The sequence below is a fragment of the Phaethon aethereus genome (assembly GCF_964289735.1).
Source record: "Phaethon aethereus genome assembly, chromosome: 2".
NCBI lineage: Eukaryota > Metazoa > Chordata > Aves > Phaethontiformes > Phaethontidae > Phaethon > Phaethon aethereus.
In genome coordinates this window covers 158,418,276-158,434,446 of record NC_138582.1, presented here as the reverse complement: position 1 = coordinate 158,434,446, position 16,171 = coordinate 158,418,276, and the positions used below count along the sequence as shown (strand labels likewise).

The 16,171-nt window shown below is 40.8% G+C and overlaps 1 protein-coding gene across 1 annotated transcript in view; it reads right to left on the bottom strand.

Moving 5' to 3' along the window:
• Positions 1-15,796, bottom strand: part of PITRM1 (pitrilysin metallopeptidase 1) — a gene marked incomplete at both ends in the record, with an annotated part of 29,553 nt that extends 13,757 nt beyond the window's left edge. The window contains 13 exons of the mRNA XM_082014727.1: positions 1,465-1,599; positions 6,461-6,557; positions 6,998-7,111; positions 8,861-8,989; positions 9,563-9,651; positions 10,448-10,574; positions 11,858-12,018; positions 12,427-12,523; positions 12,628-12,742; positions 13,188-13,339; positions 14,289-14,395; positions 15,224-15,326; positions 15,750-15,796. Coding sequence (XP_081870853.1) covers positions 1,465-1,599; positions 6,461-6,557; positions 6,998-7,111; positions 8,861-8,989; positions 9,563-9,651; positions 10,448-10,574; positions 11,858-12,018; positions 12,427-12,523; positions 12,628-12,742; positions 13,188-13,339; positions 14,289-14,395; positions 15,224-15,326; positions 15,750-15,796 — 1,473 coding nt within the window. The remainder of the gene's footprint in view (positions 1-1,464; positions 1,600-6,460; positions 6,558-6,997; positions 7,112-8,860; positions 8,990-9,562; positions 9,652-10,447; positions 10,575-11,857; positions 12,019-12,426; positions 12,524-12,627; positions 12,743-13,187; positions 13,340-14,288; positions 14,396-15,223; positions 15,327-15,749) is intronic.
• Between the last annotated feature and the right edge of the window lie 375 nt (positions 15,797-16,171).

The window sequence follows — 16,171 nt, the reverse complement described above, 5'->3', positions numbered from 1 at the left end:
TTCATTAGACACTTCTCGCAACCTGCCCAAGCTTGAGTGCACAGAGATCCCATATGATGTAAAATGTGCATGCCTTATCCTGCTCAGAACTGCTTTACATCAGTCTTGCTGCCAGAACACTCCATGCATTATGCAAGGTTCACAATTGCTGTTGAATTTCTCTTTGTTTATACTGGACTGTGGAATTTTAATAACAAAATTACTCAAGCAGCTACCATTTTATGTAATACTGGGAGGCTATTCAAAAAATAGTGACCTCAAAAATTGCCCATTTCAAACAGCAACATCTGTTACTGACAGACACTGCCAACCAACACTTTGGGACAATACAGTCAGATTCTATTTTATGAGTTTATCTCCGCTGTGCTTATGTGGAAAGACTATGGAAACCTGACTGACTACAGAGCTAAGGAGGGAAATGAAAAATTGACCAGGAATAGTAAAATGGACAGGATGAACAGCATTCTCTCCCTTGCTCCTAGCCTTCTGCTTTATTAATCTGCAGGTACAATGTACAACAGTGCATAATCTTCCAGTATAAAAACATCCAACTATTCTCATTAATTCCTGTTGAGTCATGTTTTTGGCTTAGCCCCCTCAGCAGAACTGCATAGTAAAGGATATTCTCAAAAATACTGCACCGGTATTTCTTCCCTACAAAAGCCAAAACATTAACAGCTCCTTACTACTTCCAGACATTAATAATGCCTTTAGGAAAACAGATTTCAATTGATGCCACTGTCTCTTGTTGCCTCGGAATATGAGAGAACCAGCATTTACTCACTATTAAATCAGGTTAGCAGTTACCTATAATAGATCTTGCCCTTCAAAACAACTTGAACAATTTGACTGGAAAAAACAAACAAAACCAAACACTCAGCACAAAACAAACACCAAAAAAACCCCAACCCCAAACCAAAACCACTTTTGCACTGCTATCACTGCATTTTTTCTTTCTGGCATTAGCTAATTCAAGGCTTCAGAACTATTCAATGTTAGAATGCCTTCACTGTTCTTAATTCTTCAAGAACTCCAGAAGAACATATGGAGAGGAAAACAAGAAAAAGAGCAGAAAGCAATTAGCACTGACAGCAAAATTCAGGCAGCGGTTCAATGAACATGAGGAGCATCAGAACAATCTTACTTATAACCAAAGTCTTTTCAGGGAAGGAGAGATACATCTTGCTGTGCCAATGCTAAGGAACACATAACTAGGTCTATAATTCTGTTCACATCTGAGCTTCTCATTAGTAAAGACCCACGTGCCCTTCTATAGCATCAGGAATCACAGTCCAATAAAACATTATCATTCATCAATTTTCTAATACATGTGTTTCCAAATGTCAAACCAGACAATTTTTCCCATTTTGAAAAGTTTTCACTTCAACCATTTAAAATTAACATGCTTCAGTCAAAAGTGTTCATCTACACCTAAATATAGGTGGCATGGTGATATTTTCCTACCTTAAAATATGTTTTAACTTTTTCCTGAAGGAATGTGGGGTTTTCTTTAAGGCACTGCCTGAACTGAGAGACTTTATCTGCAATTTTCAGAAGCTCCACCGGATCCCCATCTTGATTCCAGCAGGAGGCTATATACTGAATGGGAAAGAATAATTAGGTAAGCAGGACAATCTGTCTGCATTTCTATAACTGACAGCATCTGTGTTCCAAAACCACCTTAAAATTTCTATTTTAATAGCAGACATATAAATGAGTAGCTTAATATATTTGGAGAGGAAAAAAAAAAAAGATGAAATCTTTGTTCAGATTAAAGGACTATTCCATCATCATCTGTCCCCTGTTCTCTCCATTCTCTCCTCTAATTTTACCATACAAAACCACCCTTTTTTTTTTCTTTCTTTCTTTTGCATATGTGTGTGTATCTGTATTGTAATATTCTTTCCTCCCTCCCATTTAAAATAAATTCATTTTTCAGCCTAAGAAAGAAGGAAAAAAGGAACAGGCAGTACAGACAAGGTAGTAGATAAATACTACAGTCTACCCATTTACCGTATCAGCCAGATGAAATTATTTATAATACGGTAACTCAAATATGTAACACAGATGGGACTTTGGAGAAAGAGGATACTAAATAACCAGAAATATCCCTGGGGTATTTCTTTTGGAAGGTTTTTTTACTCTAGTTTTATTCTCTAGTTTTGAGACTATTAAGTTTGCTTGAGTTGCTATTGAAAGTTCTTCAAATACACCCACAGGGCAAGATATCAAAACCTTCTCCATTTCCACTCTGTGTGAATGGGGAAAAAATGAAACAAAGCAAAATAAAAAAATCCCGAGACATTTGAAAGAAAAAGCCCTTAAAAGCATATAGAAAACAAATGCATCAGAACTGTCAAAACCACCATCTCTTTTCTTACCTCTTTAATCACAAGCATGTATCACAAGCCTTCCAGACTTCTTCAGCAATATCTATTATTATCTGTTCTGTGGAAATTCCCTAATGTGTTTTAAATAATAGTATTCTTTTAGAATATGCTCAAGTTAATTCTCTTGAAATAAAAGTAGTCACTCTTAATTGAGGCTTCCATGGGGTAATTACAACAACTCAGTGTTGGTTCTCTGTAAGCAACCTAAAAGTTTAACCATGTATCTAAGAGTTGCCCAAATGCTTCTTGAACACTGACAGGCTTGGGGACATGACCACCTCCTTGGTGTCATGGTTTAACCCCAGCCAGAAGCTCAGCCCCACACAACCTCTTTCACTCCCCTCACAGGGGGGTGGGGGAGAGAACTGGAAGTGTAAATCTAAGAAAACTTGCACTTTGAGATAAAGACCATTTAAGAGGTAAAACAAAAGCTGCGCACGCAAGCAGAGCAAAGTAAGGAATCCATTCACCACTCCCCATGGGCAGGCAGGTGTTCAGCCAACTCCAGGAAAGCAGGGCTCCATCACGCATAACGTTTACTTGGGAAGACAAACACCATCCCTCCGAATGTCCCCCCCACTTCCTTCTTCTTCTACCAGCTTTTATTGCTGAACATGACGTCATATGGTATGGGACATCCCTTTGGTCAGTTGGGGTCTGCTGTCCTGCCTGTGTCCCTTCCCAACCTCTTGTGCACACCCAGCCTCCTTGCTGGTGGGGCAGTGTGAGAAGCAGAAAAGGCCTTGACTCTGTGTACGCACTGCTCAGCAATAACTAACTCATCCCTGTATTATCAGCACTGCTTTCAGCACAAGTCCCAAACACAGCCTCATACAAGCTACTATGAAGAGATTTTACTCTAACCCAGCCGAAACCAGTACACTTGGGGAAATTGTTCCAGTGCCTGACCACCCTCTCCATGAAGAACTTTTTCCTAATATCCAGTGTGTACTTCTCTGACACAGCTTGAAGCCATTTCCTTGTGGACTATTACTGAACACCAGAGAGAAGAGACCAGCATGCCCTGCTCTGTTCCCCATCGTGAGGGAGCTGCAGATAGCAATGAAGTCACCCCTCAGTCTCCCTTTTTCTAAGCTGAACAAACCTAGTATCCTCAGCAGCTCCTCATAAATCATGCCCTCTAGTCCCTTCAGCAACTTTGTTGCCCTCCTTTGGACATACTTAATATTTTTTATGTCCTTCTTATATTGTGGACCTCAAAACCACACACAGTACTCGAGGTGAGGCTGCACCAATGCTGGGTGTAGTAGGATAATCATTTCTTTCAACCAGTTAGCTATACTGTCCTTAATGCAACACAGTATATGGTTGGCCCTTCTTGGCTTTATGTCACTCATACTGAGCTTACCATCAATCAAAGCCCCTCAGATCCCTTTCTGCAGGGCTGCACTCCAGCCTCATCCCTCAGTCTAGATGTACAGCCAGGATTATATCATCCCAGGTGCAGAATCCAGATTTGTCCTTGTTAAATTTTATCAAAGAGAACTGGCCCTAAAATTGAGCCCTGGGAAGCACCACTAGTGACTTGCCACCAGCCAGGTGTTACCCCATTTACTAATACTCTTTGAGCCCCACCCTTTAGCCAATGGTTCTCATATCATACTGTGTTTTAAATAAATACATCACACAGAGTAAAGTCCTTCTAATAGTAAAGCTAGCACAGCACTGGAATACAGCATGGAAGTTCGAGAAATTTTATCACATGACATTTAAAATTACACAGGCTGTCACCTGTGGTAGCCAACATGGCTTCACAAAAGGCAAGTTATGCCTGACTAATCTGGTGGCATTCCACAATGGAATGACTACACTGGTGGATAAGGGAAGAGAAACTGATGTCATCTATCTTGACTTCTGCAAGATCTTTGACAGAGTCCCACACAGTATCCTTGTTGCTAAGTTGAAAAGATACGGGTTTGATGGATGGACTATCTTATGGATGAAGAAGAACTGGCTGGATGGCCACATCCAAACAGTTGCAGTCCACAGCTCAACATCCAAATGGAGATCAGTAACAAATGGCGTGTGTCCCTCAGGGGCCCGTATTGGGACCAATACTGTTCAATACCTTTAGTAATGACATAGTGGGACTGAGTGCACTCTTAGCAAGTTTAAAGATGACACCACGCTGAGTGGTGCAGCTGATGCACTTGAGGGAAGGGATGCCATCCAGAGTGACCTTGACAGGCTTGAGGAATGAGCCCATGCAAACCTCATGAAGTTCAACAAGGCAAAGTGCAAGGTCCTGCACCCTCAGTTGGGGCAATGACCAGTAATCAGTACAAGCTGGATGATGAATGGTTTGACAGCAACCCTGCAGAGAAGCGCTTGGGGATATTGGTAGATGAAAAATTGGATACGAGGCTGCAATGTGTGCTTGCAGCCCAGAAAGCCAATCACATCCTGGGCTGCGTAAAAAGAAGCATGGCTAGCACATTTAGGAAGGCAATTCTCCCCCTCTACTCCACTTCCGTGAGACCCCACGTGAAGTACTGTATCCAGCTCTGAGACTCACACTACAAGACAGTACTTAAAGGAGGCTTATAAGAAAAACAGAGAGAGAGACTTTTTACCAAGGCCTGTACTGAAAGGACAAGGGGGAATGGTTTTAAACTGAAAGAAGGTAGATTTAGATTAGAAGTAAGGAAGAAATTCTTTACAGGGAGGATGGTGAGACACTGTAACAGCTTGCCCAGAAAAGTTGTGGATGCCCTGTCACTGGAAGTGTTCACGGCCAGGCTGGATGGGTCTTTGAGCAACCTGATCTAGTGAAAGATGGCCCTACCCACAGAAGGAAGGCTGGAACTAGATTGTCTTTAGAGGTCCCTTCCAATCCAAATCATTCTATGATTACTTTAGTTATAACTAGGTCCCTTTCAGGCTCTTTTCAAGGTCAACTTCTCAAACATGACCTCAGAGAAACAAACTGAAATATAACCCTCTTCTATGGGAGTATTAACACCAAATGCGGCATGACTGGTCTTTAAAAGCAAGAATTGTTTAAGAGCATTCTGCTCTAGAATTAAGTCCTAACAGTTGGATCAACTTCAAGACCTAAAAATATTGAAAGATGAAGCATATGCATAAATATTTCATCAGACCGAATTCCCCACACAATCTGAAGCACGCTAGAAAAGTATTGGCTATCAAAGTCAGGCACATTTTGCCAGATCCTACTATGATACATGGCAGGCAATTAGATATCCACAATTTGTCTGTTTCACTGCATGGCAATCTGATTTGAAACAGCTCTTGGTCGTGCTCTCCCATTTACAAGTCTCGCGTTAACCCAGGGCTTTGCTGCTTTACCTAACTTTGTATGCCAAAAGGAATGAACTCCTGTTCATGCTGAAGAACATACAACACTTCAGAGACACAAAGCAGAAGAGCTGGTAAGCAACTGAAGTTGCTGCAGAGCAGAAAAAAAACAGAGGACACTGAAGAACAAGTGGCCACAGGAGGCCCTGATTTCCAAACTGACTGCAAATACTGCACCTAACTCGTTCCCAAATTTACGATGACTTGCAGACTTCTGAAAGACACCACATTCTGCTGTGGAAAATGTTTTCCATAATAGCTTTGGTAGCAAAATTTTAAGCTAAAAATTGAATTAGTATAAATTTTCACTTATGAATTTTTAAATTAAATTACAGCAGTACAACCCTAAATCCCATAGAAAAACATAGTCCTTCTATTTGACTTTCAAAAATACATAGGCAGGTGGTCAAAACATACAGTTCCAAAAGCCAGCATGGCATGACTCTCTTACAGAAGTAATTGGTTCTACTGCAACCAAAGCTAGTATTCAGGCAAAGACAACAGGCTCACTGCCTGATTAAGTCATATAGCGTGGAGTCCAGCGATAGTTTGAAGGCTACTGAAAAGAAGGAAGAAATATGTACATGAGATGACAAAGGAAAAGCCCTTAAGTGAAAAGTTTTACATACAAGAGCCTATAAAATGGCCCCACATTTTTGTAAAGATGTGGACAGCAGGTTTCTTATCCATTCCTAAAAAACTACCACACATGGGCACACATACAGACTTACAGATGTGAGGGCAAGTCCAAAACTTGTAGACTGATGCTTCAGCTGGATTTCAATTTTGTGAAGTAGAGCTTCAATCCTGTCTTCCTCAAATCCTCTCCTTTGGGAAGGGGTGATGAGAGAAGGAAATCATATCCATTAACACTAATCACTCTAAGTGAAGTTATGAAAATGAATTATAACATCGATAAAAGAAGCATTACAACATAATGTCTTCCACACTGCATCACAATTGATATAAAATAATCTTATCATGCTGAGTCATTTAGTGAAACTGCATTAATATCATTAAATTCCTGAAGGCTATGCTGATGAATATGCTACAATAGAGGAAGTAGCAGATACAAGTTTTAGGAGTATTGAACAATATTATTGCTTCTTTCGTGCCTTTATTTTAATATAACTAAATTTTTAAGGCATGTTATTTTATATATAAGCATGTATTATTATATGCCTATGTATTATTATATTATTAATATCTAGTTGTAAAAGACTATACGAAAGAACTAACAGTATTCTCAAAAATTTAGCATTACTCACGCAATAACTTCATCAACTGTTCTAGCAATTATCTGTTTCACAGTATCAATGTCTCTTTCAGCAACACCCTGCAGACCCACGCTGAAATAAGCTTCTCTTGTTGAGCCATTAAACCTAGAATAAAACATATTCAACTCAGTGACAAGTAGTAGAACTTAAGCATTAAACCTGCCAGCAAAGGCAGCAGAAAGGGAAAAAGACCTGTCATTTCCACATACACACACACAGTATTTTAAAAGCTAGATAGAAAGAAAAATAATTACCAAAGAGGCAAGAAACAGAACATAAAAGCATTTTTTTGTTCAATTTCAGTAGCAGTAGCACACTGTTGAGAAAACATAGAGCATATTGTATTAGAGAAAGAAAAACAGTTACAAAAGAAAAGCTGGTCTTTTTGGTTCATCTTCCCATTCTTTTTTATGTACTTTTGGGTAAAGAAGTCTCTTTTTTTAAGGTGAAAATTTTAGCTGCCTGTAACGCCAAATAACGCCAAACACATGCATTGTACGTAAGCAGGTGAGGGGAATGGTTCTTTTAAATTTGTACTTTTAAAGCAGTATTTGTAAAGCCAATGCTGAAGGTGATGTGTTCCATGGCCGTTGCAATTATTTTCAATGGTACTTAAAAAAAGTTAAGATAATTTTGTTCAATGTCAGGCAGGGTTAACCATAAGAACTCATCTTTAGAGAGTCAAATTGAAACCTGCAGAAATACAGAACACCTAGCAGTTCAAACCAAAGCCAACAAACAAAAAGCAATAGGTGCTCATCAACTCTAAATATCCACTATTCCTTATCTAAAAACCATAGAAGAAATTCAGTGGCAGATTCAGGTGTTGAATGCTGAAATATCGATCTTGATTCATCAGCAGAGTCACTAAAGCAAATTAAAGCCAACTGGCTTTATGCTTCAACACCATATAGTCATATAGTCAACCTGGAGAAGGCTCAGCAGACAAAGCATACAACTGAATCACTGCTTCAGTGTCTATACATGGATTTCTAGTGCCATGCCCTGTGATATTAGGATGTCTGCATGGCACTGGCATTCATGACACAAGACTCATGGGAAGCCTGTGACTTCATGCAGAGATAGTTCAAGCCAGACAGAGTACCCTAAGGCACTAAAATCATGAATGAGTATATGAAGGTTTCCCACTCAAACATCTGAGACAGCCAGTGGAGATGAAGGCATGATTTTTGTCATCCTCAAGTCTAAAATTCAGTCAGATGCTGACAAGAAGGCAAACCATGATAAGCAGCTGAGTCTGTAGTCGGGCGAAGACAATCCACCCACCCTTAGTCTGCAGTGCAAAGCGAGCTCAGAAGACCGGCTGCAAGAGCTACAGTTTGAATAAGTAAGTGTTGGCAGAAGTACCCTTTTGTACTGAGGCAATGGCAAGTTAGTGGCACCTAACTGCACAAAAGCACACTTGTGCCAAACCTATCTACCACTAAATCACAGAATTAAAGCAAAAAAGCAAAGGTAACAGTACAGAGAAGAGTTAGCAAACTCTTCTGAGTAATACCATATGGCCAAGATGAAAACCCCAAGTAAATTATGGCACTGAAGGTATACCATGCAAAATTTTTCTACCCATTTTTCTTGTTCATAAGCTTTAAACGGCACAACTTTGTTTGAACTAACATAGTTTCTATTGAATTATTTTGATGAGCCAAAAATTATACTTGAGAATACTTTATGGTTCATCAGCAGAAACTCTTTAAGATGTTTTAGTATTAAAATTAGATTATTCTGGCATAAATTGCCTGTATGAGAGATAACTTGGCTCCCAACTTAATAGTGGTTTGTAACTTTTTCTAATATTGCTCATAGTGATAAAATGTAAATTGCAACACTTACCCAACATCAGGAGAAAAATCTGTACCAACACCAGACTCAATTAAGGCTTTGTAAAAAGGAGAATTCGGCCCATCAACCAACAGTGAAGACAACAGGCTTAGTGTGAACGTTTCAAAAGTGTCTGTAATACTGAAGAAAAATTAATAGCTCTTAAAAAACACAAAGCTATGAACATGTGACACCCAGCATCATCACTGAGTTCATTTCAGAAGAATTACTTCTATAAAACAATGTAAAGGGAGCAAGGGAGAAATAACTGTCAGTTATGAACACTGCACCAAACCTTAGGGAATGAAGAGATTTCTGCATCTTTCACTTACTAGCAGTAAAGCAAGTTAAATTATCCTGCCAAGGGCAGATAAAGTTAGTAGTAGGGTCATACAGAAAAACTTGTACGTGGCACAAAATTGAAAGACAGGAAGCCAGTGTTCCCAAGAGTATAATCCACTGAACAGTTCTGTAAGATAATGGCTGATTTTCGTTATGTCTATTTGCCAAAGAAAAAGACAGGAAAAATTCTGCTTAGTAATTAAACTTTCATTTACTAAAGGAGGATTTGTCTAGCTTTCCCATGGCGTTATTTAATTTGACAGTTATGAAAAGGGATTGGGGGACATGAAATATGCCTGCGTCTTGCTTAGTAATTCTAAAATAAGTTCTAAAATAAGCCTTTGATTCAGAATTTCATTTTGAAACACTTACTCCGTCAACAAGTAGCTAACGCTGACAGTTGTTTGCTTTGAAGGATCGGCAGCAAATGAGTCTAAGCCACATGTTACACTGTGTTCTCTCTGTAAAGTATAATAAATACATTTGACACAGACTAAACTCAGAGCAGAAGTTAAAATAAAAAATGACTGCTTGCATCTTCACAGCATGCTCCTTCCAAAGTTTTCAAATGATTTTACAGATATTCATGAGTAAGTTCAATATTCATGAGCAAATACACAAACACAGGGTAACTTGAAAAATGAGTGGTATGTCAATTTTCAACAAGTGGAGAATAGAGGCGAGGATCAAGAAAATCTGGCCATAAATAACACTCTGAGCTGGGTTTCAAAGCATTGTTTACACTTCTGGACAAGCAAGAGAGGAAAAGGGGGAGGGGAGAGAATGGAAAAAGTTCTTTTTGATACCAATGTTTGGAAGTTTAGGTACCATTACAGAGTATATTTCCTGACACTAAGTATCAGTATTTCTATCAGTAGCACTTAAAAGCTGAAAAGCATTAATAAGCTAAAAGCGCTAAAATCTTTTAGCATTAATAAATGCTTCAGTGCTACAAATGCTGAGGGACTTGAAAACTGGAAATAATAAAAACAAACAACTGCATAAACCCATTACATTACTGAAACTCAAAAGTAAATGTAGTTTTTCCCTGCTGTAACCGAAAATAAAAATACTTCGGCTCATTTACACACAAATACACTTCTAAACAAAACAAACAAACAAACAAACAAAACCCACAACTCCAGCAGGCTGGGCTAAAATGTTAATCTGTTATATTTGGTTTCTGCAATTCGAAGATTGGACGTGCACTGTTTCTTTTTGTTTGTTTCATTTTAATTTTTTTTTTTTCTTACTTACAGGCTTTTCCCAGAGTTTCTGTTTTGGGATGTCAGTATTTGATTCAATTCTTTCAAATTTGATCAATGCTTCCTCATGTATTTGTTTCAAGTGTTGCTCCAGTGGAAAATTACCGTAAGTGAAAAATCTGCATTTCACATGAAAAATTAAGCATCAGATTTTACCTGAAATTTACAGTAACAGCTTTTATTACATGCTGAATTTCACATATTTTCCAGTGATTCACTCACATCTAGAACAGAACATACTATGTAAGGCCCTGTACGTTAAAGACACATCAGTTTGCCACATACATAAAACTCGCATATCTCCTGGTAAAATTCCACATTTTTCAGCTTCTGTTTTATGCTTTGGAGGCCACTAAAACTAGAATTTGTTTAGTTGCAGCAATATACAATGTTCTACGAAAAAATATTAGTAATTGAATCCATAATCCCAATGCTCTAAATTTATAGATTATATGTGAAGAACAAAATTCTTATGTTCTTCACATATAATCTATAAATTACGATGATCCATGTCTCAGCTGATCTATAAAACATGGCTGGGTTCTGTGGGTCAGTCTACCAAGCACATCCCCATACCTACAAGAAACACTGCTGACTTCCACTGGATTAAATATGAGCAACGAGGTATGTCTCAGGAAAATGCTATTCCCCGATTAAAATCTAAACACAGGTACAGTAGAATACTTGGGATGATGAGAAAAACAAAGGATGGTAAATTCACCATCATGACACAAGCTTCTGTTCTAAAAGTGAGTTAATCAGGCTAACACATTGAGCACAAAATTGGTACAGAAGAAACAATGATACTATAGATTTCCCTCCATATCACCTTCAAATGGACTTTTAGTTTAAATATCTTATTAGTACCAATGGAGTTAGTATCTGACTCAAACGAATATCCATTATTTAGAACCGGATACAGTAATGTGTGATTCAGGAGCAAACGAAGAGGCATTCATTGCTATCTTCTTTTTATAACTTTTAATCTGGGTTGACTTCAAGGAGGATAGGAACCCCTAGGCTCATATGCGCTACTTGTATCATAACTCCTTAACATTACCGCCAAATACTTCTTAGTATGTTCCATTTCCGCCTAAGCCATTTGAGTTTAACGTGAAGCATCTAAGCAAAAATTCCCAAAACAAATCCTTATAATCCACCAGGCAGATGTACTCTAGAAAATCAGCCATCTCTCTTCCAGTAACTCCTGTTTCCAATTCACTTCTCTCCCTAGAGCAAATTCCTTGCTTCAGTGCTGCCCTAGCTGCTGGTGGGCATAGGTTATCTAAGTAGTTGGCCATGTGAACGGAAACACTGCATTGCTGGTTTTCCCCTCACAAAAATACAAGCACAGTGCTAACACACTATATAACCTAGTAAGTTAGTCACAAATTTCAGATACCTGGAATTGCTCGGATGATAATGTGTGGCATGGAACTGTTTAAGCTGCTCCCATGTAAGATCAGGAATACATAACGGATCTCCACCAGATACTACACCATACGTATGATCAGGAAGGATTTTATTCTGCAAGTGCTGGGCAAATATCCTCTCATTATCTGTCTTAAGAGGAATACACCACATTTCAGTAAAAGTCACCAAAACATTTTAAAAATAAAAGGTGCTCAATAGTAAGACCTCAGATCTCTAACTTAAGACAGGATCTCCTCTTCACATTAAGCATTTTGTTCTATAGTCTCATGTACTTGCATACAACTAGCTATGTTATCATGTCAATTTAAAAGAAAATTGTACAATAAAATCCATTAGCAAGGTGCTCTTTTATATGTAAACAAACTTTCAACAGGCTAACTTTAAGAATAACCACATAACAGATTGTTGACTTTACTGAGGACTTAAATTTCAGAAAGGAGGAATGGAAATCTCTGGTGCAATAATGCCATTGATAACCCGCAGCTTAAGCCACTTCACCACGTGTAAGAGCTTAAAACAAAAATTCACAAAACTTACAAATGCCCCTTTCATTTCATTAAAGACAACTCCTTTGAAGACTAGAGGTGTCTGAGGATCAGTTGGGTTCTCATGTTCTAACCTCCAACCTTCTTGCCTGAAAAAATTAATAACAGGAAGTGTTGGGAGTTTGAGGGTTTTGGTTTGGTTTGGTTTTCTAATTTAACATTTTGCATACATCTCAAGTTGTCCAGATCTTACCAGAAATCTAGCTGCCGCAAACATGGAAAGAAAGCTGCATCCAAGTACACAGACAGGAGATTTTGGAAATCCTTTGGATTTTGTGTTGAAAATGGATAGAGTGTGTAATCACTAGCTGCGTATAAATAAACGTAAAAAGATCAGAATTTTAGAAAGTCTGAGATGCATTTTGCCCTCATTTATTTTTAATCTTTCCTCTATATAAATAACTGGAAGAGAAGAAACCTAACAAATGATATGTATTTTTCCTGAGAAATACACAGAAGTTTAATGCTGCAATTATTTTACCATAAAAACTTTGCTTTTGCCATACATATAGAAAAAAATAATTAAATGCATTATTGCACACTATAAAGATGCACCTCTATTGGGACTTTGTAACTGCCAAATGAACGAGATCTATTTTGTTGCCTTGCCTTGTTAGTTTTTTAATCTCTCTCTCACAACATTCACACTTAGTAATAATGGCTCTCCAAAGGTAAATTAAGGAGAGCCGACAGACAGCTCTACTGCAATAAAACATCATGCAGTTTAAGTGGTATTATTTACTTTGGGCTCACCTGTGAATGCATTCATGAAAGTGGACAGTGATCTATTTAGCATTTTAAAGAATGGATCTCTGCAAGGATACTTTTGAGAACCACATAACACAGTGTGCTCGAGGATATGCGGGACCCCAGTGCTGTCCATTGGAGTGGTTCGGAACTGTATACTGTAAAAGAGAGCACAGAGAGGAATGCAGTTATTTGTGATGAGAAGTTCACCCACCTCCTATCTGCAGCTGAGATTTACGGGAACATTATTGCTGTCTAGTAACTAACGCCGCATACAGCAGAGTTACTGAGTTCTTAAGACTCTTGAGTGCCAGCCACCTCTTCTAGAGTGTGTGCAACCTCTGCACTTGTATTTCTGGAGGTGGTACAGAAGTTTTCAGCACATAACTAAACACATTTCTTTTTTAGCCGAAAGGCTCTTGAAAAAAACTTCATGGAAGGTTATGGAAAAAAGAACTGTTTTACATCTTGCAACTACAAGGCAATTGATTGGAAAGTCCAGTTTTTGGCTCACCAACACAGAAGAGATGAAGTAGTTTAGTGGAGAGTTTAGTGGAGAGCCACAAAGATGGTCAGGGGCTGGTGCACATGCCCTGTGAAAAGAGGCTGAGGAAATTTGTCTCATTTAGCCTGGAGAAGAAAAGGCATCAGGGGGACTCAGCAGCTGCCTTCCAATACCTACAAGGAGGTTATAATGAAGACAGGTTCTTTGCATAGATATGCATGACGGAAGGACAGGAGACAACATTCATAAATTGAAGCAAAGGAGGTTCCAATGTGATATTAAAGAGAAAAAAAAAACACCATACAGTCAAACATTAGGAACATGTTGCCCAGAGACATTGTAGAATCCATTCTGTGGAAATTTTCACTTGCATAAGTGTCTGAGGAACCTCATCTGAATTAAGTGCTGACCCTGTTTTAAGCAGCAGGTTGAACAACAGGCTTCATGACATCTTTTCCAACATGAAAAACTCTAAGGAAGTCCCACAAAGAAAGTACTACTGTCTTTGTTATCACAGAAAAATCCAGTTATGAAGATAGATTACAATTCATAAACCACAAGTTGATGCTAAGATGGAATGTGCTATACATATATTGTTTTACCTGAATAGATTATTGGAGTCCTCTCGAGCCACATGTAAATACCTGGCTCCTGTACCATCATGACTAAGCTTCACTGCAGTCAGGAACAGCTCAGGAACAGCTGTCACCTGCATTGGAAGAAAACATCTGTACTACGGTGTGAATGCAACTAAGTCAAATAAATCACGAATGATACAGCAATGATCAGTTTGTTGATCCTGCACATAACACTGCTATACACAGTACTAAATAAACTCTTTGTTCCTATGGTTGGGGGGGAAGTACACAAATGAAAAATAAAGTTTAAAAAAACAATGAAAACACACTATAGAACTGTACTATTATGGTACAGATATTAAGACCAGAGCAATTCGATCTGAAGTAAAGACATATATTCAAATGCCAGTGATTAGGTCTGCAAAAAAAACCACCAAGGAACCCAGTTCTAGCACTAGCTCTGTCACTAGCAATCATTTTTTGCAAATTACCTTTACTCTGTGCTTCTGCTTTTCTTTAAAAAAGCAAAAAGAAATTCCACGTTCTTTCCATTGCAGGTTCTTAACAAAGGTATTGAAAGCAACTTGGGAGATAAAATATTACTTGAATGTATTTCATAAAACAGCACACAGCGAAGTTCAGGACTGTCTGTCAGGACATCTGTCAGGACTTTTAGAAGACCACACTGAATGCTCAACATCTGTAGCAGACACACAACTCCCAGGGCCCATTATTTACTCTAGAAGAATTAGCTCCCTTACAGGGACATGTGTTAGCATTACCTAAAGAATTTGGTTGCAGAGGGGTAACTACAAGTAACTACTGTACCATTTTTTAACTGACCACCCAAAGCATCTACGCAAATATTCAGGCCCCTGGCCTCACTTAGGCGCTTTCCAGCCAAGGAAAAATTTATCCATACAAACAGGGAGGCAGCCTGAGCGAAGTGCGATGCTTACCTGCTTGACAGTGAAGCCATGGATTTGCTCGCCCACCCGGTACTGCAGCGCTCTTTCGTTAGCGGAAACGCTCCTCCACCGCCATGACTTCCGAGGCAAAGGCCTGTAATAACACCTCCCTGTCAAACAACGCGCTCCCACCAGCGGTGCGACAACAACGAACGAGATACCGACCCTCACCCCCGCGCTGAGGGACTGGGGCGGGCGGGGGAGACGAGGAGGACGCGACCGCCCAGCCCCGGGGTCCCGCCAGCCCCCGGCGAGGAGCTGCCCGTCGGGAGCGGGACTCCCAGCCTGCCCGCACGGGGCCTGCTGGGCTCCGCCAGCCGCACGGCGCGTCGCTCCCCGTCCTTCGGCCGAGCGCCAAGACGCCGGCGGCAGCGCGGCGCCCGCCCGGGCCCGCGGCAGCGGAGGGCGGGCCGCCACCCCCGGCGGAGTGCCGGCAGGGGAGCCGGGGCCGGCCAAGGCGCGGAAAGGACTGGCGGGGCGCCGCGCCCGCTCCCCCCGGCTCCCTCCTCGCCCTCACCGGCCGCGGCTCAGCAGGCCCCCGGCCGCCCGGTAACGGCTCCACATGGCTCGGCGCCTCGGCAGCGGGACGGGCCGCACAGCCGGGCCAGCGCAGGCGCCGCGGTCCCCGCCCGCATTGGCGGCGGCGGCGGGAGGCTCCGCCCGCCCTGCCGGCGACCCGCCCCGCGCTTGCGGCGGCCGACCGGGGAGCGGGGCCGCGGTGGGTTACCCGGCGCTGCCCCAGCCCAGGCGACGCGGCCTCCGCCCGCCCAGCCGGGGCGGTGGTTAAGCGGCGGCGGGCAGTGGGGTCCCGGCGCGGAGAGGCGTCGGGGACGGTGGGCCGCAGAGCGGGACGGCGGGGCCTTCGGAAGGAGCACAGCCCCGAAACATGAGCCTTTCTAGGGACGACTGACCTTGCGGGGGGGAAGTCACTTGGAAATG